The sequence below is a fragment of the Physella acuta genome, unplaced genomic scaffold, assembly GCF_028476545.2.
Source record: "Physella acuta isolate Inbredline_101_S28 unplaced genomic scaffold, ASM2847654v3 ptg000232l, whole genome shotgun sequence".
Classification (NCBI taxonomy): domain Eukaryota; kingdom Metazoa; phylum Mollusca; class Gastropoda; family Physidae; genus Physella; species Physella acuta.
In genome coordinates this window covers 177798-203769 of record NW_026731751.1, presented here as the reverse complement: position 1 = coordinate 203769, position 25972 = coordinate 177798, and the positions used below count along the sequence as shown (strand labels likewise).

The 25972-nt window shown below is 40.5% G+C and overlaps 3 protein-coding genes across 3 annotated transcripts; 1 reads left to right on the top strand and 2 right to left on the bottom strand.

Annotated features, from left to right (window-relative positions):
• Nucleotides 1-1915: 1915 nt before the first annotated feature.
• Nucleotides 1916-5062, bottom strand: LOC131938077 (uncharacterized). The gene is made up of 5 exons (XM_059295968.1): nt 4873-5062; nt 3446-3517; nt 2827-3014; nt 2084-2146; nt 1916-1933 (listed from the first exon to the last, which is right to left on the bottom strand). Exons 1-5 carry the CDS (start codon nt 5048-5050, stop codon nt 1916-1918), a joined length of 519 nt encoding a protein of 172 aa, XP_059151951.1. The 5' UTR covers nt 5051-5062.
• A 564-nt stretch (nt 5063-5626) lies between these two features.
• Nucleotides 5627-9471, top strand: LOC131938075 (uncharacterized). Its single transcript, XM_059295967.1, has 2 exons — nt 5627-7343; nt 8894-9471. Exons 1-2 carry the CDS (start codon nt 5627-5629, stop codon nt 9469-9471), a joined length of 2295 nt encoding a protein of 764 aa, XP_059151950.1.
• A 2-nt stretch (nt 9472-9473) lies between these two features.
• On the bottom strand, nt 9474-25970 carry LOC131938078 (ubiquitin carboxyl-terminal hydrolase 31). Its single transcript, XM_059295969.1, has 10 exons — nt 24924-25970; nt 19496-19822; nt 18989-19197; nt 18703-18820; nt 18289-18392; nt 17764-17844; nt 17258-17384; nt 16055-16177; nt 14365-15751; nt 9474-14000 (listed from the first exon to the last, which is right to left on the bottom strand). The coding sequence occupies exons 1-10, from the start codon at nt 25851-25853 to the stop codon at nt 13585-13587; spliced, it is 3822 nt and encodes a 1273-aa protein (XP_059151952.1). The 5' UTR covers nt 25854-25970; the 3' UTR covers nt 9474-13584.
• Between the last annotated feature and the right edge of the window lie 2 nt (nt 25971-25972).

Here is a 25972-nt window from a genome sequence, read left to right as displayed (position 1 = left end):
TACAGGGCACATTTTGTTGTACTGTGTTAAATGGGGTGGGATAGTGGTATAGAACAAGGTTATAAAATACTGCTTATGATTTTTTTTGTCCTTAATTTTGTTTTCACAAAAGAATAGCCGTTTAGTGGATGTAGAATATTTTGAAAAATATGTTGACCGAAACTATGAAAGACTTAGCAATTGTTATCGAAGAAAATGTTCTAAAATGATTTGATTTCATAATTTTTTAAAGTAAATACATTGGTTCAGAATTCTTTCGTTATTTAGAGGGTGGTAATTCTTATAAATAAGTATAAGGGATCGTGTTCTAACGAAATGTCAGCTTATATAACGTCATATGAAGTGGGACAATCTGCTCGACAAAATGTCACATTTTTGTATTATAATGTCCACGATCACTAACGCCAGATTTTATCTTGTTTTAACCAGTGACGCTAGATTTGTTTCAGCAAGTTTGGCCTTCTGATTTGGAGTCACTGTTTTGTATAACTCATAGAGGCGTGTCCATGAGACGAGACTCACCGTGGGGTCAGGCGTGTAACTGGTCACACCAAAGCTCGCAAGTTCCTCCCCATAAGGGTTGACGTCCATGTCCATCGCGTGGTAGCGGAGTGTGTACACACCTGTCCCCACATTTGTGTCCTGCGAAAAAAAATGTGTCACCACATTCGAGTACTATAAAAAAATTATGTCCAATAGTGTGTCCTACAATACAGTGGAGGCAGGCCAGACAACAGAAGAGCTACAGCCTTTATATAATTTATAAGAAGACTTACCTCGGTGACGTTTAACATGAGAGGAACTTCGAACTCTGGAGGGTATTCGTTGACAGGAACAATCTCTAGCGGAAGCTCGTGTGTCTGCAAAACATGGAATAAAAGAACAGAAAATACGGGCAGAGACCAAAACATGGAATAGAAGAACAGAAAACACGGGCAGAGACCAAAACATGGAATAGAAGAACAGAAAACACGGGCAGAGACCAAAACATGGAATAAAATAACAGAAAACACGGGCACAGGCCAAAACATGGAATAAAAGAACAGAAAACACGGGCACAGGCCAAAACATGGAATAAAAGAACAGAAAACACGGGCAGAGGCCAAAACATGGAATAAATAACAGAAAACACGGACAGAGACCAAAACATGGAATAAAAGAACAGAAAACACGGGCAGAGACCAAAACATGGAATAGAAGAACAGAAAACACGGGCAGAGACCAAAACATGGAATAAAATAACAGAAAACACGGACAAAGGCCAAAACATGGAATAAAAGAACAGAAAACACGGGCAGAGGCCAAAACATGGAATAAAAGAACAGAAAACACGGCCACAGGCCAAAACATGGAATAAAAGAACAGAAAACACGGGCAGAGGCCAAAACATGGAATAAATAACAGAAAACACGGACAGAGACCAAAACATGGAATAAAATAACAGAAAACACGGGAGAAGACCAAAACATGGAATAAAAGAACAGAAAACACGGGCAGAGACCAAAACATGGAATAGAAGAACAGAAAACACGGGCAGAGACCAAAACATGGAATAAATAACAGAAAACACGGACAAAGGCCAAAACATGGAATAAAAGAACAGAAAACACGGGAGGAGACCAAAACATGATATAAAAGAACAGAAAACACGGGCAGAGACCAAAACATGTAATAAAAGAACAGAAAACACGGGCAGAGACCAAAACATGGAATAAAAGAACAGAAAACACGGACAAAGGCCAAAACATGGAATAAAAGAACAGAAAACACGGGCAGAGGCCAAAACATGGAATAAATAACAGAAAACACGGGCAGAGACCAAAACATGGAATAAAATAACAGAAAACACGGGCAGAGACCAAAACATGGAATAAAACAACAGAAAACACATTTTCATGTGAAATGGTGGAGCTAGTCAGCGGTCCCTTGTGTCCTGGGCTCAAAGGGGAAAATATGATGGCACGTGGGGCTAGTGTGGAACATAATGCTGGCTATTAATAAAATTAATTAAGAATGTACAGATGAAAACAGACAAAAGGCGCCAAAGACTTGAACCATACTTAAACAATAAAATCACACTTACCAGGTCCTGGGCTGAAGATGTCCTACATATCAAATTTAAATTCAGACTTCTCAACTTCACTCCCTGAAATGGCAACACGTGATGTTGAGTAAACCTTGTAGTCGTAAAGCACCATTACAAAACGGTATATTAATTAAGCTAATGACCTTCTAATATCAGGTTAGTTATCACATGTCCAAAAGTACTTGATCCCATGCTTGCTGAAGCAATACATTGTTTCGTAGTTGTACTCGGTTTCAGTACATTAAACAAATGTTCAAATAGATAGATTGTGTTGTTGTTAGTAGACCTAACTCAGGGACTAGTTCCTCCTGGTTTAATTCGGCCTACACTTAGGTGTCTGACTGACATTAGGCCTACAACCTCAGGTATCTGACTGACATTAGGCCTACAACCTCAGGTATCTGACTGACATTAGGCCTACAACCTCAGGTATCTGACTGACATTAGGCCTAAAAACTCAGGTGTCTGAATGACAGGCCTGGACACTCAGATGTCATTAGGCCTACAACCTCAGGTGTCTGACTGACATAAGAATTACAACCTCAGGTGTCTGACTGACATTCGGTCTACAACCTCAGGTGTCTGACTGACATAAGAATTACAACCTCAGGTGTCTGACTGACATTCGGTCTACAACCTCAGGTGTCTGACTGACATAAGAATTACAAACTCAGGTGTCTGACTGACATTTGGCCTACAAACTCAGGCAAACATCTCATTAGGCTGCGGGTGAGACTTACGTAACGTCGAAAGATCCACTCCAGGTCGAGCGTCCGTTCTAAGCTCATCTCGTACGTGCCGCCCAGCTGGCTGAGCTTGAGGTAGGAGCTCAGGTGGCTCCAGACTAGCCCGTCCACTGTCTGGTCACGCCCGAGGGTCAGGTCCCACTCCTCTTGACCCGTTACGTTGACGCTCAGCAACACCGTGCCTGCAATATGGCGGACAAAAGTAGATATTTACTCACTATAGATGAGTTCAAATCCGGGTCCATGTTAGTGGTACGTCCCTGAGTCCACCCAGCTCTGATAGCTGGGCAAAATGCTGACCACACCTTCCCTTCACAAGCCGAGGTCAGGAACCATATAAACTCTACTTCATCTACCCAATGGATCAGGTCTAAAGAGGATTCTTTACTTACGTCCCACCAGTCCACGCGGTCACAAAAGAAAAAACAAACAAAAAAAACCCAATAAAACACGGGGTTACCATTTAACTGACTTGGAAATGATGCTCGCTTTCTTGTGGTGCTGAAGTAAACTGGTGGATTTGGGATACTAGACACTACCAAACGACTAACAACCGACTGCTGTGTTTAGAGCAATAAACCTGAACGAAACTGAAGTCCTTTGTTTACTGTACCTGGGCTTGCTGTTTCCAGAACTTTCAGCGTGCTGTTTTCAGGGACATCCAATGGTGCGCACGTATCGACAGCTGGCATTAAACAAATAGAACAGAAGGATTACCATCAGTGTTTCTTTCAGGCATTTCTCCGGGGTAGCACTGTCCCCCCCCCCCCCTCCCCATCTTCACTTCTTCCCTCCGAGGAAATAATTTACATAGGAAATATACACTTGTACTAGTGCCCGCCCTCCGGAAGTTCCTACCCAAGTTATTTTTGCTGGTAAATCCACCTAGCCAGACGTTCATAATGACGTCACGCTTTTAAACAATATTTTTACCTCTTCTCTCTAGAGCCGTCTAAAGTCCAAAACAACCTTCCCCGGAAAACTTGATCCAACCCACACGCCACATTGCAGTTTGAATCGTCACTTATAACACCACAAATGTCAACACCGTCCCCCTCGTTTCCGACCCACATACGAATTTGTTTTACCTACGTTAATGGGCAGACAATCCTCTAATCCTAATACAAGTCAATAGTAGCTTTGCCTGCTGTAAAGAAAACCCGAAACAAAATCTGATCCTATACTTATTACCATGCTGCAAGCATGATATAACCCACAGCTTATCATGTATCAGAACAAGCAGTGATACAAGAACTTAGCGATAAAATCGGTTAGTGATGCGCTTTATGTTCATACAGTTGTTTAAAGAAGAGCACCTGCCAATGATCGTTCATCGCCAGTTTCTTCCAGGCATCTGGTAAAATTTTTTACCGCCCCCCCCCTCCCCCCGAAGGAAATGAAATTTATATAATTTATATAGAAAATATATACTTTTAACAGTGTCCGCCCCCCCCCCCCCCCCCGAAGAAAGTCTACCGCCCCCCCCCCCCCCGAAAATTTCAAGTGCCCCCTCCCCCCCCCCGGAGAAAAAAGTCTGGAAGAAACACTGTTCATCGCCCGTGTTACTCCCAGTATAATTAGGTCTTTGGATCGGTTTCCTTGTTTGTGTCTAACTACCTTTATAGTTGGGACAGATATAATACGAAGGGCATGAATTCTCCAGATACTTATGTCTAACTTTATAGTTGGGACAGATACAATACGAAGGGCATGAATTCTCCAGACACATGAGTCTAACTACCTTTATAGTTGGGACAGATACAATACGAAGGGCATGAATTCTCTAGACACTAACTACCTTTATAGTTGGGACAGATACAATACGAAGGGCATGAATTCTCCAGACACTAACTACCTTTGTAGTTGGGACCGATACAATACGAAGGGCATAAATTCTCCAGACACTAACTACCTTTATAGTTGGGGCAGATACAATACGAAGGGCATGAATTCTCCAGATACTTGTGTCTAACTAACTTTATAGTTGGGACTTGGGACAGATACAATAAGAAGGGCATGAATTCTCCAGACACTAACTACCTTTATAGTTGGGACAGATACAATACGAAGGGCATGAATTCTCCAGACACAACTTCTGACACTGAAGGTTGAGGGCCCTGTCTTTAGACCTGGAGGTGCATCTCTCCGCATGCAAGACCGACACGCTCCACCAGACGGTGACCAAAGCACACAGGAGTACACATGCTTTCATATTCATTCACAAGTGGTGAGTCACTCAAGAAGCCAAAAACTACACACGCCTTCAACTTCCGGTATAGAAAAAATAAATAAAAAAAACGAAAATAAAATGCAACGGGGAAACTAATTAGAGGAAAATCTTAGAATTCTCAATTTTCTTTCTGCATAGAATATTAAGTACAATTTAGTAAGATGTTAATAATATTTGTGTGCAAAGTCATTGACTTTGGCTGACTTCTGTAAAAATATCTAACCATTTTTATCATAAAAAATTTCAGTTTAAAATTTGAAAAGTATACTTCAACACTTTACGCGCTATTTATACCTCCGCGTAGCGCGTTTAGCTTTGCGCTGAAGAGCACCTGAAGGAGAACGGAAGTGCAGCAAAATTAGGTCAGATGTTCCTGCGGGATGTTTCAACAACAATCTGACACACAGTCTTGATTATAAAACATGCTACTGTTGCGTAACTACCGCTGGGTGTGTCCCCTATTGAAATCTTACCCTTATCAAACATTCAGCAACATACGAAAATATTTCATTTAATCGGTAGGTCAATTTTAACCCCAAAATCTGCCTAAGTAGATCTATCAAGATGGAAACTTGCCACTTTCAATCGCAAGGGAAGAAAACTAGAATTGGTGCGGGTAAATTAACAGCACACGTCTACCCATCAACAGGCAACGAGATGATGTTGAACAAAGCGCAATATTTCACCAGAGACAAGGTGTTCGGGAGCCGTAGAGAGCAGGGGTCAGGAGACAGGGAGCCCAGGAGCCGTAGGGAGCAGGGGTCAGGAGACAAGGTGTCCAGGAGCTGTAGAGAGCAGGGATCAGGAGACAAAGAGCCCAGAAGCCATAGGGAGCAGGGGTCAGGAGACAGGGAGCCCAGGAGCCGTAGAGAGCAGGGGTCAGGAGACAAAGAGCCCAGAAGCCATAGGGAGCAGGGGTCGGGATACAAGGAGCCCAGGAGCGGTAAGGAGCAGGGGTCAGGATACAAAGAGCCCAGAAGCCATAGGGAGCAGGGGTCAGGAGACAAAGAGCCCAAAAGTCAGAGAGAGCAGGGGTCGGGAGACAGGGAGCCCAGGAGCCGTAGAGAGCAGGGGTCAGGAGACAGGGAGCCCAGGAGCCGTAGAGAGCAGGGGTCAGGATACAAAGAGCCCAAAAGTCAGAGAGAGCAGGGGTCAGGAGACAAGGAGCCCAGGAGCCGTAAAGAGCAGGGGTCAGGATACAAGGAGCCCTGGAGCCATAGGGAGCAGGGGTCAGGAGACAAGGAGCCCAGAAGCCGTAAGGAGCAGGAGTCATCAATCCAGTTTCGCGAGCTGGAGACTTACCTAACAACCGTCGACAACCAGCAGGTGAGATCCACCCTCACCGACTTCATCCAGGCGTACAAATGTGTGCGCAACGGCATGCAGCAGATGCTGATGGAGCGTAAACAGATGGTGAGTAGCTTGAAGACGGCGCCGGTATGCGCGGTCAATTTTCCTTTCCCTACGACAGATCCTCTTAAGACATCCAAACCAACGACTGGAGCTCCAAAAGAAAAGGACAAGACAAGGCAACTTTCAAAACGTTACCAGCTCGAGAAAAACTCGGATCCACACAGGCTCAAAACGAAACCGAACGACAACGAACTGCTCTCCGGTGCTTTGCGCAACTTGAGCAGTTTAAAATCAACGTTCAGCCAGATAGAATCCGAAGAAATGGCCCTTACTGACGAAATAAAAAGCAAGCTACGACTCCTGCAGACGAGGAAATCCCAGCTACGCCACCACGCCAGCGTCCTACTATCCAAGACACACACCCGACAACTCCGACAGACAAAAAAAGCTCAGCTCACGAAATTGGCCACGCTAATCGAACAGACGAAACAGCTTTTGAATGAAAAGACGGCGGATTCCTGCGACTCGAACCGGAAGTGTTTGGAGCACATCGAGGCGAGCTTAACCCCGCTAGACGGCATGATCGCGGCAGCCTTCACCTTACAAGACACCTTAGACGAGCTCGAGTTTGAAAAACTCGCACTCAACTTCGACTTGAAAAACAGAGAAAGTTTGAGCGAGACGGCCACAAGCAACCATTGTTCATCCGCCGGCTCGTACCGGATGTGTTGTCAAGGCGACCATCTGCTGGCAGACAAGCTCAAGACGCTGGCCTACTCGGTGGACACGATGAAGAACTCGCTGCTGGGCACCAGGACGACGCTGCAGACACTTCTGGACATACGACACGCGGACGGGGGAGAAAACCCGGGGGACGCTCCTCTTTTCCGAGCTGACGAAGTTGTGTGCAAGAAACAGGTGTTGAAAGGTAAGATTTTATTTTTTCTGACTCAGTAAACGACAGGTCAACTCTCCGCTAATGAAGAAATCAGGAAAAGAAATGGGGTTGGATACAGTGTTTCTTCTAGACTTTTTTCTCCGGGGGGGGGGGGGGGGGTAGACTTTCTTCGGGGGGGGGGGGGCACTGTTAAAAGTATATATTTTCTATATAAATTTAATTTTGTTCGGGGGGGAGGGGAAGGGGGCGGTAGACTGGAAGAAACTCTGGTTGGATATGGCACACACTGCGCAGACCACCAACCATCCCGAGGCAGGCAATGAGGTGGAACCCACAAGAAAAGCACATGAAAAAATGGCGAGCAAGAAACAGCTGGCCACACGATCTTGAAGCTGAAACTACAAAGATGGGTTTTAAGTGAAGTAGGGGTGACCGGAGGTGATGGTATGACGAGATAAGGGCGGGGTTTCATGCAAGCGACAAGCGTGGGCTTTGCTGAAATCATCATAAATACAATTTCCAACTCCCAGTACCCCGACTAAAGGGAGCGGGTATTACTCTTTGCCATTACCCAGACGGCCAATTACCCCCTTCTCGAAAAAAAAGAGCAGGTCATTACCCCCTTCCGCAGTAATTTGTACACTAAATTTGTCGAATGTGTGCACACATCGGCTTCATATAGACCCAATGGTAACGCTTGTTGCCTGTATGTGAAGGAGTGGATTATAGGAGCTGAAATATGCCATTGTAGCCATCACTGTAGCAGGTACCACTGACACTGAAATATGCCATTAAGTAGCTATCACTGTAGCAGGTACCACTGACACTGAAATATGCCATTAAGTAGCTATCACTGTAGCAGGTAGGCCTACCACTGACACTGAAATATGCCATTAAGTAGCTATCACTGTAGCAGGTACCACTGAAATATGCCCTAAAAGTAGCTATCACTGTAGCAGGTACCACTGAAATATGCCATTAAGTAGCTATCACTGTAGCAGGTACCACTGAAATATGCCATTAAGAGCTACCACTGTACCAGGAACCACTGAAATATGCCATTAAGTAGCTATCACTGTAGCAGGTACCACTGACACTGAAATATGCCATTAAGAGCTACCACTGTACCAGGTACCACTGAAATATGCCATTAAGAGCTACCACTGTACCAGGAACCACTGAAATATGCCATTAAGTAGCTATCACTGTAGCAGGTACCACTGAAATATGCCATTAAGAGCTACCACTGTACCAGGAACCACTGAAATATGCCCTAAAAGTAGCTATCACTGTAGCAGGTACCACTGAAATATGCCATTAAGAGCTACCACTGTACCAGGTACCACTGAAATATGCCATTAAGAGCTACCACTGTACCAGGAACCACTGAAATATGCCATTAAGTAGCTATCACTGTAGCAGGTACTACTGACAATCAGCTATAACTTCAAATGACGATGACTTGGTTCAATCTAGTATAATCTTAAATCTAACTATTGTAGGCGTTTTTGTCTGATAAAAAAAGATAAAATAATTGGCCAATTTTCCGACTGATCTTGTCAAACCAAATTTGCTTCCAGTGGTACAACAGCTGGAGATAGCTTCACGCAAACTTGCCAGTGCCGCCATCAGCCAGACGATAGCCCTCAGGAGCGAGGCGCTACTCGGCATGACCGTCTGCTCGCCCATCCACGAGACCTACCTGAACCGGTTCAGCCTCATCAACAACTTCACCCTGGGGAAAGGCAAGAGACAGAAGCGGAAATGCGTGTGCTGCGCAAACAGGTCTGCGCAGTCGCCGTCGCTGGACGGTGAAGAAGACACCTACGCTCCATCAGGCGATCTCTTCAAGCAATCGCTGTCCGACCTCTCCCTTCCCGCCGAGTCCAACACCAAGCCCCAGGACAACGCCACAGAGGAGCCCGCGAACGACGGTCACGTGACCAGCGACGGCTTGCTGTTTCCGCTTTTCATGAGCGACGACAGGCTGGGTCTGGCGGAGATCTTATCCCAGGATCAACGAGGGAAGGACAACTCTGATCACCTCTCGTGCTACACGTCATCCGAGGAGGAGGCGGATATACTCAACTTGCACTCGGGGATGAAATGGAGACACTCGGGCTACTGTCATGCACGCCAGCAACTGATGACACCATGACACTCAGCTATTCAAATGTTTATTCTTGGAATAAGATAATTAGAATAATGGGATGAGTAACAATTAAAAAAAAATATGTCCAATCAAATAGTTCATTTCTCCACATGCAGTAATGGTATAGCTAGGATAAAATTTTGTTCTCTAGTTTACCCTGATATAGACTCACATGAATAGCACAATAAATAACCGGGCAAATGAGGAATGGATTGAAGTACTGCCACTAACTCAAGAGCACATTCAAGCTGAGTACAGAGGTTCACTCCATTACACGCATTACACATTCATTCAATTACACATGCTGCATACTCAGTTCACAAAGAAGCTATTACATTTGGCAGATATTAAAAAGTAATACAACTCTAAAACACAACCACAATTTTTAAAAAGTAACACCACAACTCAGTAACACAACCAGCACATATAAAAATGACATCTTGCCAGGCAGTCCACTTTTCAAAGCACACCTGATAAGATTTGCTCATGGAGAATTAGGTCACTTGGTGCTTGTACACATCAAGGGTGGACAATTTTTTTTTTTTATGCAGTTATGGAACTTGTCACTATTGCTGTCAAAAATAATATATGTCATTACAGAACTTGACAATATTGCTGTCAAATACTACATGTCACTACAGAAAATGATAATATTGCTGTCAAATACTACCTATTACTGAACTGACAAATACCATGTCACTACAGTGACTGTCAATATAGCTATCAAATACCACCCATGTCCCTTATGCTTCTATCAAATACCACCCAAGTCCCTTACACTTCTATCAAATACCACCCAAGTCCCTTACACTTCTATAAAATACCACTTGATTCTGTCTACCTGAGCATTGTGACATAGCATCCTATCACTGGATAACTAAAACAATTCTTCCCCTACCATGAACATGAAAATATGAACTTGTAGTTAAACAATGTTTGAACTTGTAGTTAAACAATGTTTGAACTTGTAGTTAAACAATGTTTGAACTTGTAGTTAAACAATGTTTGAACTTGTAGTTAAACAATGTTTGAACTTGTAGTTAAACAATGTTTGAACTTCTACTAGTTCTAGTTAAACAATGTTTGAACTTGTAGGTAAACAATGTTCTCAAGTGTTAGTGGCCCCTGTCATGTTTTACACATTGAATCTAGAACAAATGGCATAGAACAATTGGTATAGAACACTTAGAATGGCTTATAAAAAAACACTGTCAATGTAAATGAGATAGTGTTGAACATAAAAGTAAAAATCAGACCAAAAAAGAAAAGAAAGACAAAAATTAAGTATAGTGATTAATTATGCAAAAATTTACACAAAAATAAGTAACAATTCTAAAAGCATAATTTGTTCCAATATCTTCAATTAAATTGTAAAAAAAATCAAGTGTCAAAGGTTATATGTATATATTTATATATAAATACACATACACAGTAAATGTAGTAAATAGGTGAAATGAAGAAAGAATTAACTATTGGCCCCACCAAACTGTGGATATGACATTGGTACCAAACTGTGGATATGACATATCCATCGTGCAAGGGATATAAAATTAAAGATTGTAGATGATCCACCACGCATGGGATATGTCATGGACTGGATATAAGGATCCACCATTAAAGGATATGACATCAAAGAACTGATATTATTCACTGTTCTAAGGATATGACATTAAAGACCTAATATCATCCACCCTAAGGATATGACCTAACCCTGACATGATCCAACAGTCTTAGGATAGCATTTAAGACCTGAAATTATCTGCTATCCTAAGGATACGGCATTAGACCTGAAATTATCTGCTTTCCTAAGGATATGGACATTAAATACCTGATATGATCCAACAGCCATAGGATATGACAATGACTTGATACAGCCAACAAAACCAGGGATATGACATTTATCAAGCTAGGGACCTAATATCAATAATGACCTAATATCATACATTATTAAGCTCGGCATATGCCATATATGACATCAGGACCTAATATGATCCATTAAGCTAGGCAGATACAACTAATGACCTGAAAATATGATCCATCAATGACCTAATATGATCAATTACACTATATGCCACCAATGACCTGATGACCCCTTCAGCTAGGCATAAGCCACCAATAACCTGATGACCCCTTCGGCTAGGCATATGCTACCCATGACCTGATATGATCCACCAAACTACACAGCCAATGATCATGATCCCACCTAGCGATGTGTTTGAAATAAATATTGTGCACATGGAATGTTTAAGCTTACTCTAGACATTTATAAAACAAATGCCTACACAAATGGTACTTGAACAAGACGAAATTTTCTTTAATAAGCTCAGCTATACAAAAAAAAAAAAAAACCAGACATTTTAACCATGTCATCTGGACATTAAAATTTTTGTCCTCTGTTTAGCAAGCTAATAGAATAAATTGTTATATAAAAATACGTAAAAAAAAAAAATAATCCAGCATGAAATGACCTCGCACACGTAAATAAAACAAACATAGCGCACTGCTGCCTCTTTCAAGTTAGCCCTTGCTTTCATCCATTACCTGACCAGTCAGTTGAAGTCACCCTTACCCCAGTTATCTTTCACGGACGGTTCTATAGATAGAATATATGGGTTTGCCTGGCCTGGTTGAGGGGGTGGGAACATGGATTTACAACCAGTACCTGTGACCGGCTCACACATTGGGACGTCACTGAAGTGCTTTAGATCGTAACACAATTTTTAAATGAGTAGTCAGTGAAAAATAATAGTTTGAATCAAACATGTATAACAATTGTGAAATTATTATATTCATAAGGGAACAACACACGAGCAACACCCTAAAACTGTACAATATGAAAAGAAAAAATTCAGCACAGGCAAGATGAGCAAGGGGTTTAGCAAATACAAAAAAAAAATATCTTAGTTTAATGAATATCTTTCTGTCTTTGGGATAATACAAACTGCCCTTTATTTTTTTACTGGCGTCAATGGCTCAACAATTTAAAAAAAAAACTAGCCAATACTGGAGAGTGAAAAAAAATTGGATCACTTTAACCTGCAGTTCATTGTTTTTTACTGTCAGAAGTAACTATTGGAAGCCCATACAACAACATAGAGAGATCTACATTTACCTTTCTTTGTACACCTGTATGTTTGTATATCTATTATGTAGGTGCACGAAATATAAACTAGCACACATACATACACATAAATATATACACATATATAAATACATGTATATATATATATATATATATATATATATATATGTTTATATATATATAAAACCACAAATGATACACACATACCAGTTATTATGATATAATTATACACTGACACCAAATGAGGGCTACAAGGACTCAGCTCTTATTTACAATGATGAATACAATCCTATGTACAGATGGATATAACAAACACACCTAGACAGATGAATGAACACACACAGCTAATCAATTCATGAGCGGGTACCCCAAAACCACACCGCCGTGCCCTACTATACAGAAATGCAAACATAATCTCAGCAGGGTCAGAGAGACACACATTTCCCAAAAAGTTGCTGGAAAATAAATATTACAATATTTACAATAAAATTAGGTACCTTGGCATAAAACTACTAATAACACAATGACTGAAATTGATTTTTACAATTTTAACACCATTTTTAAAAAAAAATGTATAACAAGGAAATTTAAAAAACAATACAAAGAAAAGCAACAACCTGAATTTGTCTTATAATTTTTGTTAGCATGTGTCTCTCTATATCACATAAATGCTTTATTATTGTTTAAAAGTCATCAGTAGTCTGATATTTGAAGATGTTTTGTTGTTGTCCCACTGGTTGGCTGGCCAAGTATATCAGACAACCACTTGTGGTGACAATAGAGGTAATATTTTGTGTGTGGGAAATCTCTTCTTTTTGTAATACAGTTCATATAGTGGATTGGATGTTTGTATGACTAAGTGAGTTGATGTTTGTATGACTGAGTTGACTAAGTAAGTTGATGTTTGTATGAGACCAAGTGGATCTGATGTTTGTATGATTGTGGGGACCCAGTGGATCTGATATTTGTATGATTGTGGGGACCAAGTTTGTATGATTGTGGGGACCCAGTGGGTCCTGCGGTTGTGTTAAATCAGCTCAGACTGAGGATTCTCTCAAACAAGGTGTTGGAATGTTACCAAAGCTGTTGGGCTTTGAACTTTCCTTGGGTTTCAGGGGCTTGAGTGTGCTCAGACTTCTCCTGGGTGGATGAAAGTTGTAGCTGTCAGACTGACTTGGGAGGGTGCGTGAAGATCTGCTGGCCCTTAAACCGTTGGATGGATAGTTGCCAAAGGAGGGGGCTGGCGGAGAGAAAGCTGATGAGCCATAGGACTTTTCCTCATGCGGGTTCTGTGGAGGGGTGGGTGAAGGTGGCTGGGTGAACTGCAGATACTGAATGCTGTGATCTGTGTTGGAGCGTGGCATGCTGTCATGTGACCTGTAGGGCACCCGGCTCAGCGTGGCAGCTTTGTTGTAGTCATTCAGCAAGCCATTGGTGTAAGAAAATGGCTTGTCTAGAGAAGAAAAATAAATATTTCGGTTTTAAATTTTAAAAGTTATGTCAAAAATAAAAATGGCACCGTGGAAACGGTAAAAAAAAAATCAATTGAAATTTTAACAGGCCACCAACTCCCCTTTATACAAAATGAGAATGAGTTGAAATTCATCACCGGGAACCGTGTTGCTAAAAATAATGTTGCATAATGTTAAGCGCAAACAGAAAAATTACCCTGGTCAGCAGTTTTAGCTTATGGAAACAATAAAGCAAAGGTCGTTTCGTTGCCCACATTTTTTAACTTACACTACAGACAGTACAGTAAAGCTAAAAAAATATAAAAGTAGATCTAAACAGATACAATATACAGCACTAAACATTACCTCTGTCAATGGGACGTCTTGTAGTGTACCTATCATCTGGGTCCAGGTCATCAAAATGGACACGAGCCAATTCACGGAAAAAAGGGTTGCTACTGAGTTCTGGTCTTGTGTAGCTGCTGGGCGCTACAACGTGGTTGGATATATAATTCTTGGGGGAATATTCCCGATATGAGTTGTTTATGTCCGAGTAATCATTGAAATCTGAAGATAAGGAATGGCCATTGCTTGGTAAAAATGAGTCAGAAGAGTAGCCGTAATCTGGAATGCTATGTTTGGAGCTTTCAAATTTCCTGGAGCCATGCCTGACTAATACAGACTCTTCTTCAATGGTGTCTATTGAAGAAGGGATTTGTCGTTCCAGTGTGTTGGTAGGTTTCTTCAACTGCGCAAGTCTTTTTCTGGCGTCTTCACTGGTGGGGTAAAACTGCGACTTATAATTAGGAAGAGTGTTGTAGTTCTCTTTGTCCTCAAACTTGACCTTGCTGGGGCGGGTCTCGGGGTAGCTTGACCTATCAGGGTCCAGAACCCAGTCGTCTATCTGTGAGGCTTCGACTCTGGAATTGTTGACAGCAAGAGGCTTGGACTTACCAAACAGTGCCAGACTCCTCTCTGCCCGGTCTATCAGGGGGGTTTGTTTAGGTTGGTAGTCATTGCTGCGCCTGCCATACAAGCTCCTGTCCACGTCTTGTCTGGATAGGCTGGCCCCTGCAGACAAATCCCTCCTGATGTGGGGCTCAGATACCTGGCGTTGGACTTGACGAGACTGCCTACCCTGGCTTGTTCTTTTTGGCGAATCAGGGCTGGTCGGTCTGGAATCATCCAGCAACGCATACCCCTCTGTGGAGCGACGGGGAAGTTGAGGGGTCAGAGGTCGAGATGGGATTCGACGTGTGGTTACACTGCTGTCTTTGTTGTTTTGTTTATGAGAGGATGGGGAGGCGGATCTAGAACGAGATCGCTTGGGTGGTTGTGCCACATCCACTTTATACCCAACATCAGTCTCTGCAGGTGGCTCAATGGGTGAGAGATCAAGAGAAAAGACCCAGTGGTCTCGCGTGTGAAGTCGTTTGTTAATGTCCTTGGTCAGACTTCGCCTTTGGTAGAACAAGAGGTAAGCTTCCCTGGTGGCTATAGGACCGTCCAGCACTGTCACTTTGGCATCATTAAACTCCCGCCACTGTCCGTCCACAGGACTCCTGCAGAATGCGGTGTAGTGACCACCCATCATGTTGCCGTAGTGGTTACTGACACCCAGGAGATCGTAGGTGTAGTCGTCCTGTTTGAGGGGACTAGTCTGAATCATGCGATGAGATAAATGTGGAGACATGTCCAAGTTGTCTATAGGAAACTCTACCAGTGTGTTTAACTTGCTGCGCCGCAGGCCAGTCTGGAAAGTGAAATCAATACAGTGTTAACTAGATAGCCATAAAAATTTAGACCAGTCTGGAAAGTAAAATCAATCAAGTACTAGATAGAAAGCCATTTAACTAAGACCAGCCTGAAAAAGAAAAAAACAAAAAGAACTAAATAAAAATTCATTTAGACCAGCCTGGAACCTAAAAATAATCAAGTACTAGATCGAAATAAAAAAACCATTTAACTGATACCAGCCTGGAAAAGGAAAAAAAAAAGTACTAAATAGCAAACCATATACATTTGACACCATTGCAGCTTAGTTTCCAGCAATTACCTGTTTAAACCTTTTGAGGTGTAAGACAAGAATGTCAGGTAGTGACCACAGCCTCAATGTTTTGATTGTACCTTGTTGTTGCTGCTTGCAGTGAGGACAAAACCAGGCGTCTTCACCAGTGAGCTGGGGAATACAGGCTGTTTTAACATCTGATATTGACATTCTTTTATAATATACAGTAGATATGTTACGTTCAGTCACCATCAAACTAACATTCTGTTACAATATGCAGTAGATACATTACATTCAGTTACAATTAAACTGACATTCTGATACAATATGCAGCAGATACATTCTGTTCAGTCACAATTAAACTGACATTCTGTTACAATATGCAGTAAATATGTCAGCTGTCACCATCAAACTGACTGTTAAATGTTTAGTAGCTTTATGTTGCTTGTTACCATTTGTAACTTTACATTGACCCATTGTAACTTTACATTGACTAACATCTATGTTCAAATTTCTGTTACAATGCATAGTATGTTAAAGTTTGAAATTAATTTATCTTGAGCCCTTTTAGTGGTAGTTAAAAGGTATACAGAACCATAAAAAAAAAAAAGTAAAGTTTCCCTTTCAAACCTGACGGTCTATGGGGCAAGTGAAGTAGAGTTCACTTGTTTCTGTGACTTTGGCATATGAAGAGATAGTGTAGTCAGCACTATGCCCAGCCGCCTTTACTTTCCCTAACGTGAGTTAGGTACCATCAGAGTTGGGTGGACTCAGGGACGGTCTACTGACTTGAACCCGGATTTGAACTCGAGACTTACGATTACGAGTTAGCAGTCCAGCTCTCTACCACTAGACCACTCCGTCCCCATACAGAACCATAACTACTGTTAATCTTATCATACAGCACTAGGCATGCAGTAAAAAATTTTAACCATCAAATAGCTTAAATTAAGTGTTTTCAACTTTAAACACTTTTCCAAATGCAGTCAACACAATTTGAGTATAGTTTAATGAACTTTGAAAAAAACTGTGATGAAAAACTAAGAAATACCTTAGCTATTGTTTTAATGCTGTGACAATTCTAACAACAACCAATGTAAAGCAACTTATAAGTAATGAATAAATTAGTGTAAGACATGTAAAATCAAATAATTTGTTCACTTTGTATAGCCTAGTATATTTATCAAATTGCAATGTTTCACAATGTAAAATTTTCCTAAACATGACTTGCTTAGTGTATGAGTACAATACCTTTTCCTCCTGAGTATACAGCTTGAAACATTCCTCAAGTGAAACTTTGCCCTGTCCCTGTGAGCTGTTTTGAACATCTTTAACAGACTGGTGAATCTCAGTATGCTCCTTGTCATCTTTTATTATACTGTAAACAAAACACAGCATATGTGAGTACTTGTATCAGATAGCCTACCTATTATTCTATTATTTCTCAAGATAAAATCCTTTTCATTTATGGGGCTGTTACTGAGTGTAACTCACAGTTACTAAAATCACAGTTTAGGTCTATAAAGTATTTTAAAATGAGATTATTATGAGTGTAAACTTTTAACTGTAATTTAATTATTCAGCCAACAGTAGCCTAAAAAGTAAAATCAATACTCATTAAAGGTCAGAAGTAGGCCCTATTAAAACATTTTTCATAATTTTTTCAGTATCTTTCATAATTTTTTTATCACTGAAGTATCATAAAAGCTTTAGCTAATTAGAAATAAAATACAGGTTATTTTAAAATTTGGACATACGTTTTTTTAGTTGCTGAATCCCACTCTACTATAATCTTGACATGGGCTGGTCCAAAGTCTTCATCTAATGTGCTGTATGCTCTGAATAAAGAAAGCATCTTTCATTATTACATGCACATTTAAATTTATTTTGTTGTTAAGAGCAGCCTGTTTACTATGGTCAGATAAAGTGGCTTAGGGGGGGGGGTATTACAACATCCGTCATTGACCCCTCCAAATGACAGTTACATCATCTGTTGCTGACAATACGTTCATATCACTTTCATAACTTTAAATATTAAATGTCATAAACCCACTAGTTTATAATCTTAAAATTATTATGGAATACACATATGTATTTTTGTATAAATGAGGAATTCTTCACAAGACACCCCCCCCCCCAGACAAACTCCTGCATCCTATGCCCGCAGTTACGGGTGTATTGAAGCACAGTAGTGTAATAATGTTTTAGAGGCGCATAAAATCACTTCACATGTTCAGTTGAAGAGAGTAGTTGTGTATATAGCTGTGTGTATATAAACTTGCCTCTCAAAAGACTGAGTGTACAGTGGCATTTCTACATCCCTCTGTAGGTAGAGCCTCTCAGAGCTTCCGTCATAGATCCGCAGTGAGAACAGGGGATGCAGCTTCTGTAGGGGAAAACATAACATGCCAGATAAATCACAGGCGAAGACAAGTTTAAGTCACATGTGATATAGATCCCAACTGGTCAAAGTACCCCATAATCTCAGTCTGTTGTCAATCAACACACTTGAAGATAAAAATAGTAACTTGAATAAAAAAATAAAAAAATTCCACTTAAGTCTTTTCTAAAATAAAAACGTAATATAAAGTAAAAAAACAAAATGACTATAAGATTTTTAGCAATTTTGTTTTAAAAATGGCTACCCGACTATATTAACCTAGTTTTCTTCATGTGGCAGTTAGGGTTATATTTACCTGAGTAAATATTTCTTTATAGACAGCATCTCCCATTGAGGTTAAAATCTCATTCTGTAGTTCCTTCCATGTTATATCTCTTCTCACTCTCAACAAAGCAGGGGCACCAAATCCATAACTAAAAACAGAATTAACACCATTTAAAGTAAATCAATAAATAACACCCACTTATTTTCCTGAAAGAGTGAAATTCCAGATTTAGTATTTAAAAAGAAAGAAAAAAAAAGTAAAAAACAGTATTATTATATTTATTTTAGGTATTTCAATACTGAGAGAATCACAATACCTGTTCAGGGATCCAGTCTGTACCTCAACATGAGTCACCAGGATTTCTGCCATTTGAGTCTCATATTCCAGTAAAGAACTATTCATACTGCTATCATTAGAATGTGTTTCGACGGCATAAATAATCTCATTCTCAAAAATATCAGACAACAGTTGTTCGTCGCTGTATGTGGCCCCAAAACCATCCTCTTTCATCTGAACCAAAATTATCTAAAATGGGGGGAAAAGATAATAATATAGCATTTAAAAATTTTATAACATGACAATGATGTGATCTTATGACTGTAGGAGTACACCCAGCTCTGATGGGTACCTGACTTATGTTAGGGAAAGTAAAGGCAGCTGGGCATAGTGCTGACCACACCATCCCTTCATATGACAAGCCGAGGTCAAGAAAAAGAAGAACTCTACTTCGTCTGCCTAATGGATCGCTAGGTCTAATAAGGTACTTAAATGAAATGATCTTAGTAAAAACAAAAGTGCTTGGAAAAACCAACACAATTAATACCTGTGAAGTGGAGATTTTGACTTCTCGAGATATACGTTCCCTCAGATCACGTACGCTGTCTGATTGATTTAGAACCACAGCGTATTTAATGACTTGGCTGTGGTGAGGCTCTAGAGGCACTACTTTGACGTACATGCACCGCGGACACTTCTGCGGCAGAGGTAGGGACACACACAGGTAGGGGTCAAACGTGCTGCTCTTCTCCCCGCAGGTGGTACAGATGAGGGTAGAGCTGTGGACAGCCTGGAACAGCTTGAGGATAAAGCTGTCTCCATTCACGGAGGCTGCCTCGTGGGCTAACTCATCCTCTGTCTTTGTCAGAACTGTCTATAAGAGAAAGAAAATAAAGTCATTGTCTTTAGAAAATTTCAGTTAAAAAAAATATTTAAAAAATGTCCATGTATGTTTTTAAATTTTAAAAGTCTAGCAAAAACTGATGAGAATAGGTTCATTTTGTACAAAACATGGACACAACAGTAAAAAAAAAAAGGATAAAATAAAACATTCACCTAGAAGGAATAAAATAAAATGTATTAAATGTAAGTTGTTTTTTATTTAAAAAAAAAGGGCTGGGCATAGTGTTGACCACACTATCCCTTCATATGCAGAGGTCACTGAAACAGGTGGACTCCACCTGAATCATAAGGTTTGAAATAGTACTTAAGTTTTTTAATTACCAAAATGTAGTAAACATTGTAACATTAGGTAGCTGAAAACTGCTGAGCATTAAATTAATTTATCAAGTAGAACATACCTAGCATACAAAAAAAAAAAAAAAAAAACGAAGTTAATCAATGGATAAAAAGTTCTCTACACAGTATTAAGCAGGGGAAGAGAACTCATGAATCTCCCTCTCCCCCTCCACCCCATGTTTACAAGCTATCAATTCAATAGGGTAATCGCCCTCTTCTAAAACAGCTTGACAATCTTACTATTGTATCGTCTTTGTCAAGCGTCTACGTGAATCGACTGTGCATAGTGATAAAGCTTTGGAGCTGGCACAAAAAAATACTTTTCAAATCGCGGGCTAGCTTGGTAGTGGCAAATAAGCTAAAAGTTAATACAAGAAATATAAATGTCTTCAGGGAGAGAAGTTAATTGCTCTTTCACATGGGAGCATTGCTCCCCCCCCCCCCCCCCCCCCCAACGTATTTAGAGCAAACAGTTCATGCGAACATCACGACTTCCTGTCTTACGATACAGTACGAGCAATATGACAGGCGGCTAAAAATATGGCCGTAAAACAACTGCAGGCCTGATCTATTTTAATATAGCGAGGAAATCAATGTCTTTCTTGGACTCTTAAAATGTTATACCTTTTAAACATGAGATTTGCGATTGTTGGATTTTAAATTAAGCATATGTTGAATGGCTACATAATTAAACGGAATGACCACTTTAAAGAGTGACCACGTTTACAGACGTTCGAATTAGAGAGTGACCACGTTAGAGAGTGACCCCGTTAGAGAGTACCACGTTAGAGAGTGATCACGTTAGATAGTGATCACGTTAGAGAGAGATCACGTTAACGGAATTAGAGAGTGACCACGTTAACATAATTAGAGAGTGACCACGTTAGAGAGTGACCCCGTTAGAGAGTGATCACGTTAGATAGTGATCACGTTAGAGAGAGATCACGTTAACGGAATTAGAGAGTGACCACGTTAACATAATTAGAGAGTGACCACGTTAGAGAGTGACCCCGTTAGAGAGTACCACGTTAGAGAGTGATCACGTTAGATAGTGATCACGTTAGAGAGAGATCACGTTAACGGAATTAGAGAGTGACCACGTTAACATAATTAGAGAGTGACCACGTTAGAGAGTACCACGTTAGAGAGTGACGTGACCACGTTAGAGAGTGACGTGACCACGATAGAGAGTACCACGTTAGAGAGTACCACGTTAGGGAGTGATCACGTTAGAGAGAGATCACGTTAGAGAGTGACCCCGTTAGAGAGTGACGTGACCACGTTAAAGAGTGACGTGACCACGTTAGAGAGTGACGTGACCACGATAGAGAGTACCACGTTAGAGAGTACCACGTTAGGGAGTGATCACGTTAGAGAGAGATCACGTTAGAGAGTGACCCCGTTAGAGAGTGACGTGACCACGTTAAAGAGTGACGTGACCACGTTAGAGAGTGACGTGACCACGTTAGAGAGTGACGTGACCACGTTAGAGAGTGACGTGACCACGTTAGAGAGTGACGTGACCACGTTAGAGAGTGACGTGACCACGTTAGAGAGTGACGTGACCACGTTAGAGAGTGACGTGACCACGTTAGAGAGTGACGTGACCACGTTAGAGAGTGACGTGACCACGTTAGAGAGTGACGTGACCACGTTAGAGAGTGACGTGACCACGTTAGAGAGTGACGTGACCACGTTAGAGAGTGACGTGACCACGTTAGAGAGTACCAGTTAGAGAGTGACTACGTATACAAACAGACATTAGCGAGCACGGATTGTGTTAATCAAATGATTTAGGGACTTCAGATACAAGAATATACAGACCAGCTAGTGGCGGTTTTGAATGCTTTTACTTCGACATGTAAAATAATTCAACACAGATAGCGATCTTAAAGCAGTGGTGGATTTAAATTACTCGGGGGCGATGGCGGCTGAATAAAAAAAAGAGCACTTGTAGTTTTTGTATACAATTAAGCCACGTATAGTTTAACTGATACATGTTATAGTACTTTTTAAAAAAAGCTTGCTTTTCAATTTAAAAAAAAAAAAGAGTTTAACGCCCGCGATCGGCCATTAATTTTAACGTCTACACGGTTTTAGAAAGTTGCTGCTACTGGCAACTCAATGGATTTTTAAAATATGTCTTATTTTTATTTTAAAAATTATAATCTTAACACGTTTGCGCTGGCAAACTATAGAATCGTACCATTCATCTACCATTCCAGTCACTTACTGTCCGACTGTCGGACAAGTCCACCAACAGATCAACCAGCCCACCACCATGCCCATCAACCGAACATCCCACTCACCACTACGTTTCTTGAGACCCCTACTTTTTTTTTCAAGTTCTATTAGGAATTTTTTTAAACAGTAGGGTATAAACCACAAATAATAATCTTCTTAACAAGATTAAACATTCCCCAACATTCGTATTTTGCAGTTGTATAGGCCTAACTAACGTATTTTTGTATTTCGCCGATGAAATCCTGCTGACCTTTTGAAACTTAATTAAGGGGTTTGAAAAGTCCACATAGTGAAATGACCGATGGGGGAAACAAACATTAAATAATAAATTGGTCAAACGACAGAAATGGCGGGAACAACATTGAAATTACTACGGAAACAGACAACAAAATTAGTTTAAGTCTCGGGCGGATTAAACACGAGGCCTGCCAGCACATTTCTGTTTGTCATCAAACAACAATAGTGTGTTGTTTAAATTCACCTGGTGACACTCGGTTGCATTGATCGCATCGCTGGACTGACGCGTATGTGAAGGGCCCTTACTACCAATACAGCTAATGGGTCAAACACAGGTAAGTAGGTCACTCCAACAAGTAGCGACATTCATGCCCATCTCCCCCCGGGTATTGTCGCAAGTCCTCCTCCCCGCCGCATAGCACACATTTCCTAAACGCTTAGGCTTTTGGGGTGGGAGAGGAATTTATTTAGAGCGAAGTAAATGTGTGGGGTGGGGTGGGGTGGGGTGGGGGGGGGGGGGGAGAGGGAATGTGAGAAGAGTAAATTTTACTAAATACACGAACAAAACAAGATAACAGGATATAGTTGATAGTCTGACAGGATACAAACACAATTTTCCCCGTGCAAAATTAACATTATGAAAACAAATAAGACCACACAAGCACGATTATCTCCGTTAAATTAAAACAAAAGGTTGCCGTTTTTAAATACAAATTGCGTAAAATTGTGGTTGAAAAAAAAAAAACAACAATAAACATCTAAAACAATTTCAGCTTGTCAGCCACTGTGACGCCCATGCTAACGTGTGTAACAGCGTGACACTGTCCGTGTGTAACAGCGTGACACTGCCCGCTGGCGAACACATTAGTCCAGGTGAGTTCAACAGGTATGCTACACACCTGCCTGACTATATTATACAAGGTCAGTTGACCATTACATCCCCTACCCTCCAGCCTATTTCAAAAGACATAACTATCCGAACAAACGCTAGTGTAGGCCTACATGGTAGGGGAGGAGGGGAAAGGGAGGGGTTAGAGTGAAACCATACCCTTGTGGTATTTATTTTAAATGGTGAAAATGCATAGCAAAAAAAAAAAAAAAAACGGGGAGGGGGGGGGGGGAGGAGGGAAGAGAATAAGATTACTTTTTCAATGTATTAGTAAACTAGGTTACCCTTAAGTGGTGGCATGGTCTGCTAGTGATGAGACTAACCAAACTTGTCAAATGAATAAGAATGATAAAATCTGAAGGGCTTTTTTTTTTTTTTTTTTTTTTAAAGTCATCTATGGGGCTTAAAGTACCTAACATTAGATGTTGCAATAACATTTCTTATGATCCAGTGAAGAATTCCAGGATTTAAGTTACATCTGGTGTTGGGCTAGCTGTAGCTTTGAGGAAACCACAAACATCCTAGCCTAGACAGCACAGACCTTTTTAAAATCAGTCAACCATGACCATTCTCAAACCTAGGCTCAGGGGGACTTCACATCACCACCCCATACCTTTCTGTAGAGAAATGTTAGTGTCCAGGTACTAACATTAAAATACTCATTGAAACACCCTAATTCCAACCACCACATTGCAGTAAAACCATTGACTGAAACTATGCTATTTCTGTTCCTTAACAATATTTTTCAATACCAAAAATAATAGATTTTCCCTTCTGTTTTTTAAAAAATAATGCTTTCATCTTTAGCTTTATTGATTTTCTTTCTAGCTTGTCCCATGTGTCTTGCAATTGTTGCTAATGGTCTTTTTATTTAGTTACACAAACCACTGTTGTGAATTACCAGACACTGAGGTCTAAATATGCACATGTAGGATTTAACTTAAATGTGCAGTGCTTCACTGCAATTGCACATTCTCTTTTTTAAAAACTTTATTTGTTTATTAGGAGATGCATTAATTTTTAACATTCCAGCAACAAATTTTATAATTGTTAGTGATCTAAAACTGTAAAGTATGTTGTGTTCTTTGTGTTTTGACTTGGAATGGGACCCTAATGAGCTGCAATAATTTCTTGTCCTCTTTTAATTCCATCTACTAGTTACTTAACTCCTTAAAGATGCAGGTTTGAGCCATAATATAAAACCGGCATTAGACTGAATATTGAATTATATGATTTGAAAAAAATTCATTAATAACTACAGGCAAAATGCATAAGCTTCGGTTGTACAACATACTTTAACAATCTAGACAGACCATGATTTGAAATTAATTGGGCCTAGGCCTATAGTTTAAAAAAGAAAACTTACTTTTTGAGATTTAAACTTTTTCTTTTGATATACGCTTACATCTTCATGAATACGATCAAGCAGCCACAGAAGAAACTCTTGAGCATCATGCTGGTGTTCACCTTTATACTGCTGATTTAATTTACCAACAACAGTTTTGAATTCTTTTGATATATCACTATTGTATTTTCCAGACCACAAACATTTTAATAAATGTCCCAATTGTTCTGTTACTTCTCCATGGTTTGTGCGAAAAACTCCTTTTTTCCCATTTTTGCTGAATTTTGTTTTTATTTCATGTTTGTAAAGATCTTTAATAAAATATTCAGTAAATGAATCTGTATTGCTTAAGCACTGTAGAACAGCATTCATGAAACAACTATTGCCATGATTTAATATTCCAATGGTACCTGGTGTCTTTTTCCATTGTGGCGCTAGCATTGCTAAACTTGGATCTGTGATCAATGGACGAGCAGAAGACATTGTTCCTAAATCTTGTTGGTCTTCAGCTTCTTGAGATTTTCCATTAATATCTTCAGTTAAATGTCTAAGATCTGGTGTCCAGATTTTGGATATTTCACTGGCACGCAATTTGTCTACTCTTTTCAAGTCTCCAACTTGACTCAGTTTACTCGGTGATTCTTTTACGAAAGCACGGGACACAACTTTTCTCATAGACTTGAAAATATTTAAACGTCTGGATGTCACAGAACTACTTTGGCTTTGAGAGCTTATCTCGCCATCACTGTCAAACGTGTCGTTACTAGTATCTAAACAGCTACGACTGCCGTTGTTATTGTTGATGTTTACATACGTTTTTCCCGAATTGTTCCGTGTTTCTTCACTGTGGCGCTCGCTTAGATTTACAAACAAGGCTCCACAAAAACCTTCATCCAATATATCGCCATCAGAAGAAGCTCTTGGTCTTCCACCAGGAATAACTTGAGACATTATTAGTTAAACATCACTGCTTGTTGTGATGTCTGTTAAATTGATGTCGATAACACTTTCTTTTACACCTGTGTTACTGTATACGTCGGCCATATTGCTTTCGAGTGGGGGGAATGTTG

Coding starts and splice junctions, on each gene's coding strand:
- LOC131938077 (XM_059295968.1), bottom strand. CDS start 5,050: ATGAATATGAAAGCATGTGTACTCCTGTGTGCTTTGGTCACCGTCTGG. Junction 3,518..4,872: donor TATCTGTCCCAACTATAAAG/GTAGTTAGTGTC, acceptor GTTTAATGCCAG/CTGTCGATACGTGCGCACCA. Junction 2,147..2,826: donor AGTGGATCTTTCGACGTTAC/GTAAGTCTCACC, acceptor TTGCCATTTCAG/GGAGTGAAGTTGAGAAGTCT.
- LOC131938075 (XM_059295967.1), top strand. CDS start 5,627: ATGGAAACTTGCCACTTTCAATCGCAAGGGAAGAAAACTAGAATTGGT. Junction 7,344..8,893: donor CAAGAAACAGGTGTTGAAAG/GTAAGATTTTAT, acceptor ATTTGCTTCCAG/TGGTACAACAGCTGGAGATA.
- LOC131938078 (XM_059295969.1), bottom strand. CDS start 25,853: ATGTCTCAAGTTATTCCTGGTGGAAGACCAAGAGCTTCTTCTGATGGC. Junction 17,385..17,763: donor GATTCAGCAACTAAAAAAAC/GTATGTCCAAAT, acceptor TTTTGTTTACAG/TATAATAAAAGATGACAAGG. Junction 14,001..14,364: donor AAGACGTCCCATTGACAGAG/GTAATGTTTAGT, acceptor TTTCTTCTCTAG/ACAAGCCATTTTCTTACACC.